The sequence below is a fragment of the Protopterus annectens genome, chromosome 14.part0 (assembly GCF_019279795.1).
Source record: "Protopterus annectens isolate FY-2018-M chromosome 14.part0, PAN1.0, whole genome shotgun sequence".
Taxonomy (NCBI): Eukaryota; Metazoa; Chordata; order Ceratodontiformes; family Protopteridae; genus Protopterus; species Protopterus annectens.
Window position 1 is genome coordinate 768,258,286 of NC_056748.1, and position 16,783 is coordinate 768,275,068.

At 38.7% G+C, this 16,783-nt stretch overlaps 1 protein-coding gene across 3 annotated transcripts in view; it reads right to left on the minus strand.

Annotated features, from left to right (window-relative positions):
* Positions 1-16,783, minus strand: part of LOC122789223 — a 361,091-nt gene that overhangs the window by 316,102 nt on the left and 28,206 nt on the right. For all 3 annotated transcript variants that reach the window (XM_044056499.1, XM_044056500.1, XM_044056497.1), the window contains one exon: positions 4,293-4,344. In XM_044056499.1, the coding sequence (XP_043912434.1) occupies positions 4,293-4,344 (52 nt within the window). The remainder of the gene's footprint in view (positions 1-4,292; positions 4,345-16,783) is intronic.

The window sequence follows — 16,783 nt, forward strand, 5'->3', positions numbered from 1 at the left end:
GAAAATGCATGCCATTCCAAACAACTTTCTGCATTTATAAGAGCGATATTTAAAATATGTCCCGGATTTTGGGTCATTTTGCCCCCATTACTTTTTGGCTTTGTCTAGAATTCTGGAGCCAGGAGGTTGAGAGGTATGCTATAAAATCACAAAACATATCTTAATAAAATACAACCCACTCTATTAAACCAATTACTATACTTCAAGAGGATTTTTAATTCCCTCAACATAAAATTGACACATCTACACCTACTACTCAACAAATACATATAAATATAAATAAACCTTTAATATTGCAAATTCCTTTGATTAATTAGTAGCCTCCTCCACTATGGGCATAATTCTTGCCCTCACAAACACAGTCCCTGTCCATTTCTTTTTATATATTTGCTAACTGGAATGATATACTGGTCCAATAACCCTTTCAGGCACAACACAGGCAAAATGACAATACAGTTAAGGAACTTACTGAAAAGGTTTAAAAAGTGAGCGTCTATTAATCCCAATACATTAACAAAGAATTCAAACAGATGTATTATTTACATAGTCTTTAATTTAGTAGGTTAAAGATTAAGTATGTTTAGTACATAGGTGGCTCTATTTTCAATGGTAAGCCAGTGGCATTTACTTGTGGTGACACAGTGAAGTTCTCAAGGACAGCTTAAAATGAATTAATTGTAGTATTTAATTTTTCGGTTTTCTGTAGGATCTGAGGATATGTGTATTTTATGGCTTACTTAGCAGCTTTTTCTGTCATTAGATGGGATATTTTGTAGGTCACTTTAAGTTGTCAAAGTACAATTTGTACTTTGGTGTCTATGTGTGGGAGAAGTGAAAGTATTTGGTCTGCAACACTGGTTAAATCAGATCATTGTGCTATTTTACTCACCACATGGTCTCAGTACGGATCAATTACCAATCCAGCCATTTTTAAAGACTTCATCAAGGCCAACTTCCTTATGATTTGAAATGGTTCAGCAGACTCACTCCTCAATGACCATTTAGGAAATGCTGGTGTTGCATATACCCACTGTTTTTGCTCCCATTTAATCTCTTATACAGGTGCTTATGTTGCTATTCATAATAAACATGTCAAGTTTAGAAATAAACCCCCCTGTTAGTACTCACCTATAAATAAAGTCTATAATAAAAGGACAACGCTCATAGTAATAAAGAACAAAATAAGAAAATCAGCATATTATAATCAACCACTAAATAGTTAGCAAATAACTCAGGTCCATAGCTAATTATGAGTTGCAAATTGCTATATCAACAAAGAGTAACCACAAGGCATTCTTTAATTATGTAATGAACCTCAGAAATAATATGCATCATTGCAACAAGCTTATCAGTAATGGTATCACCCACTCAAACCCAGAGGATGTAGTTAACATCCTTGCAGATCAACTCATCTTCAGCTTCCCTCTACTGTTACTTTCAAACTTCCCAGTATAAAGTATGCAGCACATAACCCTCACCACAGTATTCACCTTTGAACAAATACTAAAGGTGCTCCCCAAGACCAAAAAACACCAAGTCTGTGGTCTATGGTTACAAGTAACATACCAGGTTGTTCCCTGGTCAGTGTGAAACACCCAAACCAGATTCAGCCACAGCTCTCCATGAGGTATATGTAGTAGAAGCTTGGAAATCAACCGTAGTAGCTCTCCTCCACAAGTGAGGCCCCAGAAAGGAATCTGGAAACTATAGATCAATCAGCTTCACCAGCACGATTTGCAAGATGATAGAATGCATCATCATGGACCTTATAAACAAGGACATAGGAAATGCATAATCCCAGGATCCCAAAATATCTTTATAAAAGGTAGATCATGCCTATTAATTCTTGATGACTTATTTGAAAGACTCACAGAAGAGCTTGATGAGGGATAGAAGAACATGTACACAGATTACCTTGACTTAGCTAAGGCTTTGGACACTGTACTCCTCGATATAACTGGCGGACTGGTCAAACTAAATATATATCCCTAAGTAACCCACTGGATTGCCACCTCATTCACTGATAGATACGACTCTTTGAGACTTGTCACCTGTGATGTACCCTATAGCTCAGTTTTGGGAATCCTTTGATTTGGCTCAGCTCTGATGCCAAATTCGATATTCAAAGCCTATGGCTGACTATTTTTGTGGATGATTGCAGGGTTACTACCATCAACTCCCCTGAAGATGCTCAGGTCCCCCAAGATGGCATAATTCTGACAAACGCATAGTGTCAAGATCACAGTTTAAATCTGAATGCAAAAAAAAATGTAACACTGTTCAGTTTGGGAAACAGAAGCTCTTGCACACCTACTACATAAATGACATAGCCTGTAAAACAGATGCTATCATTGCAAACTTAGGGACATTTACAGATAACAAACTCCCCTTTGATCGTGTGGTATCCACAGTCATTAGGAAAGTCTCCCACCCCCACCCCCAAATGTTTACTAAGAGCATCTTCTTTCAGACAAATGAGGTCATCATTTCCCTCTATTCATCCTTCATCAGGCTGGTGCTTGACTATTGCGTGCCCGTCAGTACACACCTCTCAAAACACATTACCCAACTTGAAAAACTCCAGCAGCTTCTCACTATGAGCTCCCTGTGTTATACTGAGTATCTAAAGGCCCCAAGTCTCTTCTCTGTTTCTTACAGACTCCTGTGGGTCAGTCTCTGCCTGACCCATAAACCTGTAAATGATCCAGTCCAAGATCCATATTGATCTACTATAAAGCTACAAAACTGGTAATAACATAAATACAAGATCAAGGGACCTAAAGCTATACTGCAACGCAAACATGACTTGTTGGCATGTCAGATATCTCATGCAAAGATTTCTCTCTGCAAGTCAGCAGGGGTGGTGCAGCATGAACCTTGGAACATGTAGGTTACCAGGTCTTAGTTGTGGTCCCTACAAGAGGGAATAAGTTCCTGGCCAAATGAAATTATTAAAAAATTGAATGAGTTAAACTATGGGTAAGACAAATCAGGAAAGATTCCCTGAACATGTCTGTCACATAAATTTACTAAAATCCTGGAAAGAACCACAGGTCAATCTAGATAGTCTATGGACAGAGGTAACCAACTGGAAACAAAATAAATGTTTTTGTCTATTCCTTAAGTAGTGTAAGATAACACCCTCTCTAAATCCCAAAGACAAGAGATCCAATAATTTATTTTAAGAAATGGGGATATATTCTGCAAATTACCTTAGTGAACCCCCCTATTGCATACCACATAGAGACTATTCCATCAGAAAAGGTCAGTTTAAAACCCTATAGGATACCAGAAGTGCAAAAGCAGGTTGCACCAGAGGAAATTAAAAAAATGTGGAAACTGGGGTAAAATAAAGTGTCAACCAGTGAGTAGAATAGCTCCATTGTATTAGTACCAAACCTGGACATAATCATCCAATTTTGTAATGTCTGTCCCTAAATGAATAGAATATCCAGGTTTCACAGTTACTTCATGCCTAGGGTGGAATATTAGTAGAATGCCTGGGCAAGGCCAAATTCCTCACTGTGTTGGACCTTACCACAGGATACTGGCAGATTTTCCTTACCAAAGAGGCTAAGGAAAAAATGCCTATTCCATGGCTAATGGCCTTTTTCAATACCCTGTCCTTCTCTCTGTTCTCTGTAGCCACCCCAGTCATGTTTAAAGGATTAATGAAGAGGCTTACATGACCCCACCAAGCTTATTTACTAGCCTACCTGAATGATGTGGTTATTTATTCAGAGGATTGGGATTTACACCTTCCAAGGTACCAAGCAGTATTAAACTCCCAAGACAGGTTAGGCTCACTGTCAACACTCCAGAATGCAGGGTTGGTATAACAGATGATAGGCACCTAGGTTGCATGACAAAATATGTCTTGTGGTTGAGTTTCTCTGACTAATAAACTTTAGGATTACTTTATTTAGACAATTTTTTTTTTGCCTGTGAAGTTTTGGAGTTTTTATACTGAACACTCAACCAGAGTTGTTGGCAAGTTGGCAATACCCACTTCTTGTGACTGAAACACACCCCATGCTACTACCACATGCCATTAATAGCAGGACAAAATACACCACAATTTGTTACCAACATATGGAGCACACCACATGTATTGGTAACGGGCTGGAACACTATACATGCCATTAATAGCAGGTTGGAATATAACCCATGCCATTAGTAGAAAAAGAGAATATAGTAAAGTAGAAGGACATACTACATGCCATTGGTTGAAGGCAAAAATATCCAATACATCCTTAACAGACATATGCAAACGTGAAACAATGTTTACTTACTCAGAGATTTCACACCCTTCTGAGATGTGATCCATTTGTAACTGTTCAGTACCTAGAGAAAACAAATATATTGTTTATAACTCTTTTAATAAACATTCTAAGCAAACAGAAACATAATGGTACAGTGTAAAACTATACATACTTGTAAATGATCTACATATATCAAATGTTAGATGGACATCTATAATCTCTTCTTACATGCTGTACACACTGTGATGCCCCTGCACTGGCCCAGTAATCAAGGAGCCTCAATCCTTACCACTAACACCAGTGAGAGACGTACACATTGGGAGGATGATAAGTACACACACAGTAAAGAACAATTTCCATTAAGAGCACACAGAGATCACAGTCAGTCTGGGTCTGGTTTCTCCAGAACCCCAATAAGACTCCCCACTGGCACAGCTATAGGGTTAAGATCTCAGCCAAGCGGTCAAGCCAAAACCTCCAGCACCTTCTCTGTCCAACCAGTGCTTTGTGTCTTTGACCAAGTAGCTGACACACACACTTTGGAAGTATGCTAAAAGCTTAAATATCTCTAAACAAACCAGCCACAACTAAAAGGTTTAAATATATTTAATAATAAATAATAAAGGAACAAGACAATACTCAATAACTCAGCACAGTGACTACAGAGTTCAGAATCACAGGAAATATTTTAAAACAACATCGCAGGACAGTCTCTAATAAATACTGAAAACATAAAACATTGCAGGACAGTCTCAAATAAATACTGAAAATATTGAAACTAATCTTACTATATTCCTATCTATCTCTAAGAGAGATTACTGTACCCTGATTATTTACTATTAGCAAGGCAAGTGCTGATGAGAGGATGTTTGCAGGTCCAAAGACAAATATAAAATGCACAGTCTCTGAGAGAGTTCCCAAATTAATATCAAAACATTACTGCTGGGTCAGCTGGATGACATCACTATTTGTCACCTGCCTTCAGTTCCCAGGCTAACAGATACCAACAGAATTTAACATTTCTCTGTGAAAAATGCTTCTCTCTCAGATGTGCAGCTACTAGGAAGTCACAGAGCAATAAAAACACCTTACATTCCAAACATAGTAATTATTTCTGTTTCAAGACAACAGAAAGAAACTCCTATCTGTAGACATTGTGTCTGCTCTGAGCTGAAACAGAGATAATGGAATCGTAAAACATTTTCCACTTGGTTTTGCAAGTTAACTATGTATGTTCCAACTATAGTTTATATACATTTCTGTTCTTTTCCAGTAGGGTACTCTGTGGTTACAGGCTTGAAGCTCAGTACATAACATACAGCTCAACACACACTTCTGCACCAGTAGTTTAATATACACATAACATAGCTCTCATACATTTGTAAGACAAGCCTATGGATCATATTAATATTCACAAATGACATATGATTATTTACAAAATTCCAGATAGCTGGGCTGGCAGCCTCACACATTACAATGAGTCATTTAAGCAGATTAAATTCTCAGAAGTAGCCCATGAAACTGGTAATGCCTATATCCAGTAGCTGGTAGTTTCCAGAACAGAAAAATAATTAGTTATTTAAAGTGACCAAAAACTATATTTCCAGTGTAGTCTGAAAATTACTGCAACTCAGTGATTATTCTACTTGCACATTGCATTGATAATCCTCTTAAGAGAGCATCCTGAATTGAAGTGGATACTTTGCAAAGCAATGAAGAAATGTTCCTCCAAATATTAACCAACTTTGTTTCAGGTTGTTTAAACACAAGTTTTTTTTTTCTTCTACTTCTATATTTTTTATCTAAAAGTACACCTAAATTCTGACTCGGCTACCATCAGGATTTCCTCCTTGACTTTACCCGCCAGTGTTGTTAAGCTACTGGGCCCTTATTTTCCTGGATTCATCCACATCTCATAAAAGGATATCAGACACCAGCTGTACGGCACTCCTGCAATGGCATGTTATCTGTTGAAGATCTCCTACAGGGAATATGTCTGCAAATAAACAAAATTCCTGAGAACTGTGTGAGGTAGTCCATCTGGTCTTTGTGCTATGTCTTCTCCAAGAGCAGTCATTTCCCTTCTCCATCGTTCCTTCTGCAGCCTAGTGTCTATCTGATACTGGTCCTGCTCATACCCCTCCCTTTATGGCATTCTCCCCTTGTGTCCTCTATGAAGAATAAAGCAATGTACACATTCACTATCTCTGGTTTCTCACAGTCTTCTGTGATCTCCTTTCCATCTTTGTTTCACCTGCTTGATCTGTCTGTTACATACCTAAAAGGTTCTTGATTTTCTTCTTGATCTTTTCTGTTAATCCCTTTTCAACTTGTGCCTTTCCAGTCTTCACCACCTTGCTACCCCCTGTACTTTGCTTCCTCTATCTATCCAGTCCATCCCTTCCACTGGTTATAGGCCCTATGTTTTACTCTAATTGCTAGCCTGACAGATCTGTGTATCCACACCAGACATTTTCTTTTTTCTCCCCTCTCTCTCATGGATCTTTCCCCATAGCTCTGAGTTCTCCATTCTTCACCCATTCCTATTATTTGCTAACATCCACAGTTTACTCCTACTCTCCTAATCAATTTTTCACCCTCTCCCCACCTTAGCATAATCATTTCCCCTAGAAGACATCACTATCAGTTTGGTCTTTGTATTTGCATTTATAAAGTGAGCACCTTAAATAAGTGTTCAAAGGGCTTTTAACAGTGTTTTACTTTATGCTAGCTGCAGAGAGAGATTGAGAGCTTGAAGTCTGAGTTGCAGGCCTAATCTCTCTCCCTGCTTATCAGGGACCGTTTAAGTGTTTTTAACATTACTTGTTCTGTTTTCCTTTTCTCCGCTGCTAGGAGGTGAAAGGGGGGTGTCTTACTGAAAGGGCTTCATTTTGTAGGCAAGTAGGCAGGAAGAAAACCTACTGTCAAGCTAGGTAATAAAATGTAGCTTGCTTTTACCGTGAGGCTCTGATTCATTTTACTATTTAATTAGGCCAAGCTTAAAGTTCTCTTTACTTAAACTCTGTGTATCTTTTACTTATTGCACCACATTGTTTTGTTCTGCATTAGCAGTTGTGGAAATGGATAAATTCTGTCTTTTAGACCTCTTAGCTAAAAACTTTTTACAATTATGTTCTCAGTGTAATATGTATGGGGACAGCTTTGGGGCATGAAATATGGAGAAACTAGTGTGTGCAAAATGTAGCAGAAGCTCAGCTAAGAACTTGCTACTTCACTGTGATAATACATACATACATACAAATATTTCAAGTACGGGTAGTAATGTTCTTCTAGTATACCAATATACCAAAACACTTGCTCCCATAATAAGTGTCCAGGCTGTTCTTAGATATATCTAAACTATGATGTGCTTTAATGTAAATTGGTAATCTGTTCTGTGCATCACTTGCTTTCTCAGATAACCATTTAGTACACTTCTCATTCCTACAGAATCTTCTACATAGGTTTTCTGATGATTCTCTAGTACTTTTTGATAGCCCCAAACATTCCCACAGGTAGTTGTCTCTAAATGCCCTATATGTCTGAATAAGGTCTCCTCTTAGATATCTGTAAGAGACACTGTAAAAGTTCAGCTATTTCATTCTTTCATAATAACTTAAATTTTCACATCCATGGATGCCCTGGGTATATTTCCACTGTGCTCTTTCCAGTTTACTCATGTTTTGTTTTCTTATAAGGTTTCCATATTGTTATTCTATGCTCAGGTTAGGGTCTACTGTAACTAACAATGACTTCATAATTTCTGATTTCCTAGATTTTATAAATCTTTTTATACAATCTATAGTTCTATAACTATCAGTAACCAACTGGGTGATATGATTTGAAAACTCAAAGCTGGATCGACCCATATACCCAGGTCCTTAAAGGAATCTACATTTTCAGCCACGGTGTCCTGTATTAAATATTCACCTTTCAATTTATGTCTCCCAAATCTCATATGTTTAGTTTTTGATGTATTTATCAGCATATTATTCTCCTGTGCCCCAAATGGTCAGTTTAGTCAAGTTATTTTTCAGACGTGCCTTATCTGTAACACATGTAATCAGTTTACCCAATTTCAGGTCATCTGCATACAGACTATAGAACACCTCAGATGAAAAAATTAGATTTAAAAAATACAATCTAAACAAGTGAGGGCCTAGGACAGAGCCATGTGGGACACCCTGACTGTAACCAAGAATGTCACCTGTCCAATTGCTGTATGATACTTGCCATGTCCTATTTGTAAGCCATACGGCTATCCATTTTATCAAGAGTATATTGATACTTAGTTGTTCTGATTTATTGATCACCATTTTGTGTATGACCCTGTCAAATGGTGAATTTAAATCTATATAAATTACATCACAGCACAATATTTCATTCATAGCTGATATTATATTGTTATAGAACATTGTTACAGGCAGAAATAGATCTATTTTCAACATATGCATACTGCTGTATGGTTTCAAGTCCCAACCTGTCCAATTCTGACAATAACTTATCCAGTATTACCTTCTCCTTTATTTTCCACAACATGAAAGTAGACTCAGGGGTCTGTATGACTCTGAGTTTGTCCTAATCCCCTTTCCTTTAAAGACAGTTTTAATACGTGCATATTTTCAATCTTGAGGAATCTCTCCATATTTATATGACCTAGTAAATAACAGATATACTGGTATAAGTTTTTGCTTAAAGGTTCTCAGGTCATTATTATTAATTCTGTCTCCTCCCTGTGCCTTGTTTGGATCCAGTTTGAGCAGTTCTTTTTCAATATAATCTAATTTGTTTCCAGTTTTTGTGGTTACCTGCATGTCACTAGGACAACTTATCACCCCCTTTGTGGAGCTTGGGTATAAGTATTCCAGGCTCCACAAAGTCTACTCTTCAAATTTTCCCTTGGAACTAGACAAACTTTCAACTTAAGCACTCAAATCATTCACTTCTCATCCCAGCACTTGCTCAAAACGCATAGTAAGCACTAATAAACCTTAGCACTAGACCCTGCTATACTGTGGAGAAGAACAAGGCTCTCTATTCGACCTTACCAGCCAATCAGTAAAACAGTTCACTGTACCTATCCAGGCATGTCCAAGGGGCAGTTTCAGGTGTACTCACCGGTCGAACTGGTGAATCTGGGCATTTTGAGGCAATGTTACAATTGTCTCATGTACAAAGACAACCCTCTCATCCTTCCACCAAACACTAAAACATGCGAGAGATGCAATTATACAGCCAAACTGGAGGCTAAGCTCTCTCAACCCAAGACTGGACCTGGCAGTCAAGAGGAGAAGGGAATTACTTACATCACACCACCAGTCTCACATAGACCTATGAAACCAGAAAACACACCTAAATACATGAAAACATACTCGGAGGCTCTAAATAAAAATCTGCAAAAGCAACAGAGACCTCCAAAGCAGACATCCAAGCAACCTCCACCCCCCAACACAAACCATGAAACACATACTTCACAAAGCCAGTGTGCCACACAATCACAGCCCTTAAGGCAAAATAACATACCCAACACACTAGTAATAGGTGACTCTATAGTCAGGTACACTGATGTCCCACTCACTAGGCTGAACAAGGAGAAGGTTACTGTTAGCTGCCTGTCAGGTGCCAGGATCCACCACATAACGCAAGCACTCGGGTCACTCCAGAACAAGTACAAATATGACTCTGTCATTGTCATTGTTGGTGTGAATGACCTGAGCTGTACCTCCCTGTACTACATGAAAAGAGACATGCAGGAGCTTTCTGATCACGTAGCCCAGGCCGGTGTGACCCTGACCCTGAATAGCATCCTGCCCTCACCAAGAATGATACCACGGTAGAGAGAAAAAATGATCAATTTCAACCAATAGCTAAGCTTCTGGTGTCATTCAAAGGGGATCCAGTGTCTGTCAGCCTGGGATGACATGCTCGACAAGCCACGCCGCATGGCTTGCACCTGTCACCCTTAGGCTTTCAAATACTGGCCAAGGCTCTTGCCACCCCCATAGTGCCTTTTTTAGGCAAGGCTCAAAAAACAAACCCACCGCCGTAAATAGCACAAGTAACAAAAAATTGAGGATAATGCTACTCAATGCCAGAAGTCTAAACCTCAAAATGCACGTACTTGAGGCACTCCTCAGCCTCAGTATGGAGAAAATTGATATATGTGCAGTAACAGAAACCTGGTTTAAGGCTCCAGAGAGGACCTCAGCACTACCAGGCTACAACTCATTCCATACATTTCAGCCACAAAACCCAGACCAAAATACAAAAGGTGGGGGAGTATCCATATTCATCAAGGATGCCCACACCTTCAGGTTAGTGACACAGCGCGATGCTTCGGAGATCATCCACGTGCAACTAACAAAGGGCAAAACTGCTATTCAAATTATAGCTTGCTACAGATCACCCACCATGTCCCAGGACCCCTACTCCGCATTTCTGGAAATACTGGGAAACATAAAGGTCCTTCCAAACACCCTGATATTGGGTGATTTCAATTACCCAAAAATTAACTGGGAGAACTACTCAAGTACAAACTCCCTTGCCCAACATTTCCTAGAATTTATAAATTCAAATCCCCTGGATCAACTGATCAACATCCCCACCAGAGGTGACAACATATTGGACCTGGTCATCACCAACATGGGTGACCGGTGTTCCACACCGGAGGTCAACCCCTCACTGGCTAGATCTGGCCATAAACTAATCACTCTGGATATCCACATTCCGCCACCACCCCTGGTCAGAGAAACCACAGTGAAAAACTTTTCAAAAGCAAACTTCACGTTACTTAAGACCGAGGTGGGACGTTTCATAGCTCCCATGCTAAAGGATGATGCTGTCCAAGCTGCAAAATCCTTTACTAATGCACTCTATGGGCACTTACAAGAATGCATGGATCGTGCTATCCCAAACAAAACCAAGACTCACTCCTACAAGAATAGGAAACCAGTCTGGTGGACCCCTGCCATAAACAAGCTATAAAATGAAGGAGGAAACTAGTACAGAAAACAGTAAAATCCCAAGAAGGGAAGACATCCCTGATCAGTATCAGCAAGACTACGTTCCCTCATAAAATCATCCAAGGCTAGCTTCGAAAGAAAAATTGCCATGGACTCCAAAGATAACCACAAGGGATTCTTTAGCTATGTCAAGAATCTAAGCAGCAATTCTCAGATCTGCTCGGAGTTAGTGCAGAATGGCACAAAATACACTGGGAACTTAAATTTACCAGAAACAGATTGGAATGAGGAGGTGATCTCTGCCTGAATATAGCCAACATCCTGGCAGACAGGTTCAGTGCAAACTTCACCACCCTCTCACCCCCAAAAGGGCACATAACTATACCAGAAGAATGTAGTGCCCCTGAAATCACAGACACTCAGGTTAAAACAGCCCTCTCTAAAGCCAAAAACAATGCATCAGTGGGACAAGATGGTGTCCCAGGCTGCGTCCTACACGAGCTCAAAAATGAACTAACCCCCTCTCCTAAACACACTGTTTAAACTCAGACTGTCCACAGACTACATGCCCACAGAGTGGGCAACGGTTATTCTGCTCCACAAAGGTGGAGCCACAATGGATCCCAGGAACTATTGCCCTATAAGCCTGACTAGCTTGGTTTGCAAAGCTATGGAGCCCATCATCATGGATCTCATTAACAGAGACATTGGGAACCTCCAAACACTGGACCCTGCTCAGTTCGGCTTTGTTAAGGGCAGATCATGCTTCCTAAACCTGGTGGACTTCTTTGAGACAGTTACCAAGGCTATAGACGAGGGAAAGGTGGTCCACACTGCCTACCTAGCCTCTGCAAAGGCCTTCAACACCATTCCCCACTCAGGTATTATAGACAAGCTCACCAGCCTGAACATAAACCCCTACGTCACGAGATGGGTTGCCAACTGGCTCATGGACAGAACCCACATGGTAAGAGTTGCGGGAGCTAGGTCTGACTCTAAACCGGTTACAAGTAGTGTTCCCCAGGGCTCAGTCCTAGGACCCCTCCTGTTTGGCATATACTTCTCAGAGGTACAGGCAAGCACAGGAGGACTATGGCTGACCAAGTTCACAGACGACTGCAAACTAGGGGCTATAATTGACTCTCCAGCTGACACAGACATCCTCCAAAAGGGTCTCACTGAGACAGATACCTGGTGTCAAAACCATGGCCTCAAGCTAAATGCCAAAAAGTGCATGGTCACCCCCTTTGGAAAAAAACAAAGAACCCACAAACTACCACATAGGTGGTAGCCCTCTAAATACGAAAGATGTAATAAGGGATCTGGGGACCCAAGTAGATAGTAACCTCTCCTTTGATAATCACATTGTCAAAGTGGTTAGAAAATCCTTCCATGTGGCCCACCTAATCACAAAAGGGTTTGCATCCAGATCAAAAGAGGCATTGGGCCCCTCTACGCATCACACATCAGACCCATCATAGAGTACAATTCCCCATTTGGGATGTACCTTACAAGACACCTGCAACAACTGGAAAGACCACAAAAGTACCTTACCAAGAGGATCACTGGCCTCAAGCAGATGCCCTATGCAGCTTGACTGAAGAAACTCCAGCTGTACTCGGTTGCATACCGCCTACTCAGAGGTGATCTCTGCCTGACAGACAAGACCATGTCCAACCCAGAATTGATGGACATGCTCCACCTAAAGAAAACCACATCCCCTCGAGCCACATGCTCCAGGGATCTAAACCTCACCACAGCAATAAATAGGACGTGCTGGAGGGATAGATTCCTGTCCCAGAGACTTCCCATGCTCTGGAACAAGATTCCAATCTACATTAGGCAGAGCTCCTTGCTAACCCTCTTCAAGAGAAACCTTGACGAGTGGATGGGAAACAGAAAGTTTACCCCAGGGATCACTTCAATGGCTCTGCTGGACAAAGGCACAGGGAACTAATCTAAGGGGCAGCAAAAGCCAACACATTCTGGCTAGGCTTATAAATGCCTTTGGGCAGATAGCCTAGTACCTACTTATGAACCTAAACTGTTTTGCTTAAGATTTTGTAAATATTTTTATAATCTGTTGTGGCTGAGAATACATTTTAGAATATACACACAGTTTATCAATGTGTATGTCTTTACTCCTTCCACATCTTATGTATCTATAAAAAAGGTTTCCTATTATGCTCAATATGCCTATATAATTTTTTTCACAATTTTATTGATCTTGCCTCACTCTTTGCTTAATTTATTTGTCTAGCTTGTGTATTTCAGTTTTCAAAGTTGTAATTTGACCTCTCTTCAATTTCTTATATTTTTTGTTTTTGTTTCTTACCTTAATCAGCTATCTTGTTCTTATGGAAGCATAACCCCCCTGATGTTAAACATTTTTTTTTTTGCACTCAAACAATTTCTCCTTCAAGCTTTCCACATTCCATCTGCAGTTTTTCCACCGAACATATCACTCTAGTTAGTTTTACATAGTGACTGTTTTACTTGCATATAATCTATAATTAATCTTATGTGCATTGGTTTATATTTCAATTTGGCAGAATTATTTAGCAACAGATTAAACTTTGTAACCCTTTGCAATAGCACATCAACGGTGATAAAACTTGAATTGAAGTCTTGAAGTAACAGTAATTTCTTTAGGAACACAAACTATGTCTAGTATGTTCTGTTCCCTGATTGTAAGCAATTGTTGTTCCTGAACATATGTTGTGAATAATTTCTTTATTAATGCATTGAATCAATATTATTCCAATCTGTTTCTGGTAAATTTAAGTTCCCAACTAAATACTATTCTTCCCTCATGTGTTTCATGCAAGAAATGTATGAATTTCCTCTAGGTCATCAGCACTTGACGTTTGGGGTCTGTACACTCCAATAATTGTTATATGTTTTAGGGTCATCTTTATTGTCCCAGTTACACAATCTTTAGTATTGGTATAATCACTAAATATGTAATAATCACAGGTCTCACAACTATGTTTAATCACTATCATAACACCTCCACCTGATTTTTTGTTAGAATGTCTGTTAGAATAAAACATTTACACCCTGGCAGGACTGGTTTCCAATCATTGTTCTTTAACCATATTTCACAAATAATAACAACATCAATCTTGTGGAAACTTAGCAAATTTTCCAATTAAAAGCTTTATTATTAATGCACCTAGCATTAACAACCATCAGAGATGCATCAAATGTTGCTATATGTGTCACTAAAAACAGAAGAGCGTAGCACCAAAATGTGTCCACATTATATCCACAGGCAACGTCTGAAACACAACCAAAATTTTAATAAGTAGCACAAGATCACAGAGCACAAGTTAAAAATGAAAGAAACCCTGTATGCGGATAAGTGCTTTCAGCTTCTAAGCCTTCTTCTGAATACATGTGTGTCCAAATCTAGGCTTGGATGCCCTACATATTTCCATTTTTTAAAACGGGATATTGTTTACATATAGGTATTTACCCCAAAAATATTTTCATTCACAGTGACCTGACTATCCTTTCGATATGTACTTTGTGAAAAATATGTCCTAACACCAGTACAAGCTATATGATCTAAGAGGGCGGTTAAGTTCCCTATTAACAGTCAGAAAGTCCTTGTTGATGAGATCATTTGTACCAACATGAATGAAAACAGATCCATACTTCCTTACATTAAGATGTTTCAAGGCTTGTCTCACGTCTTCTACTTTTGTTCCTGGCAAGCATAGCAATATTTGATGTTAATTATCTTCTCTGCAAATCTAAGTATCCTTTCATCTAATAATAGAATCTCCAATTACAAGAATATCTTTTCTGACCACAACTGAAGAGTCTTCAACTTCTAATACAGTAGTATCTGCTCTATCAATTGTTACTAAGGAATGATCTTCATCACTATTGGTCTTATTAATCCCACTGTTTACATTGCATGTTAAATTTACAAACATATAATTCTCATCCAGCTGGCTTTGTACATCCGCAGCTTGAGCCATGTAGTCATCATCTGCCTTTCTCTTCTTTTCTCTTACAGTAATGTTCTTCAATCCTTCCATGTTCAATTTTGATTTCTTCCTTTTCACCTGCCCCTTGCCTCTTTTTTCTACTTTCTCTTTTGGAAAAATGATGCCTTTTTCTGTAGCCTGACGGTTTTCTGATGGAAAAAATGTTATCATTCCCTGTAATCTGTGTGTTACATAACAAAGCAGTGTCCTTTTTAGCATATATTCTCTTTAATTTAAAGAGGTTTATCAGTTTCTTTTTCTTCCTTATTTGTTATAAACGTCTTCCTTTCTTTCATTTTATTTCCTTTTAAACTCTCTGAATTCTCAGATTGCTGAATATTTGCATTCAGAATTTCAAAGCTGCCAGGGCCATCATCTTGTTTCGTAGGGGTTTTATGATCTTTACAAATAGACACATCATTTCCTAAAAGTGTTCTATTTGCTCTTTGCCTAATCTTAATCTCACCAATCCAGTCATTAATATATAACAACAGTTCTCTAAGAAGTGCCAATTGCACAAGTGCAATCACTGTCAGTAAATCTAGATTTACTTCTAATAATGGGAAGAAAATCATCCAGCTTTTTACATGAGGAAAACAGATCACCAGTGTTATCAGGTGTTACCTTTAAATATGCATAGCATTTATTACACTGTACAAGATACTTGTGCTTTGGCAAATCATTAATGATATACTCTTTTAAGGAATCCATATTCAGCTTCAAATGAATAAAAAATTATAAAAATAAGAATAATCAAAATCAGTAACCACAGATATCTAAGAGAACTTAAATCAAATTATATGAGAAAAATCACGCAAGCAATATACAACTAAATACTAAAGTAAGTACAGTAAAGTTGTCCTGGCCATACAAGTTCTGAAAGTCAAACAAAAGTTGTAATTCCTTTACGTTGCACATGAATGCACGCAGTAGCTTCTGCTCACTGGAGTTTTCTTCTTTTTAACAGTAAAGATCAGTAAATCACAAACCAAGATAGGATTGTTTAGATAAGCTATGGACTGTCCTCTCTGCAGTCTGTGCGGATTTATAGCCGAATAGGGCCCTTGGGATCGCTAGAGCTCGCCTGTCTAAAACCTATCCCTTTCTAATAATCAACAGTGAAAATTAAAGGTAGAACAACAAAATATAATTCTAAATAAATCTTCTTATCTACAAGGTAAACAGTGAAAAACAGTGATAAAAAATAAAATATAACTTCAAATAAAACTTCTCTTACCAGTCAACTCCACAGTAAATCACAAACCAAGATAGGATTGTTTAGATAACCTCTGGATTGTCCTCTCTGCAGTCTGTGTGAATTTATAGCTGACTAGGTCCCTTGGGATGGCTAGAGCTTCCCTGTCTAAAACCTTTCCCTTTCTAACAAACAGATAAATTAAAGGTAAAACGAAAAATATAAATCAAAGTAAATCTTCTTGTCTACAAGCTATCCATTCATTCCTACAAACAGCGAAAAACAGTGGTAAAACATAAAATATAAATTCAAATAAAACTTCTCTTACTAGTCAACTCCACAGTAAATCACAAACCGAGATAGGAT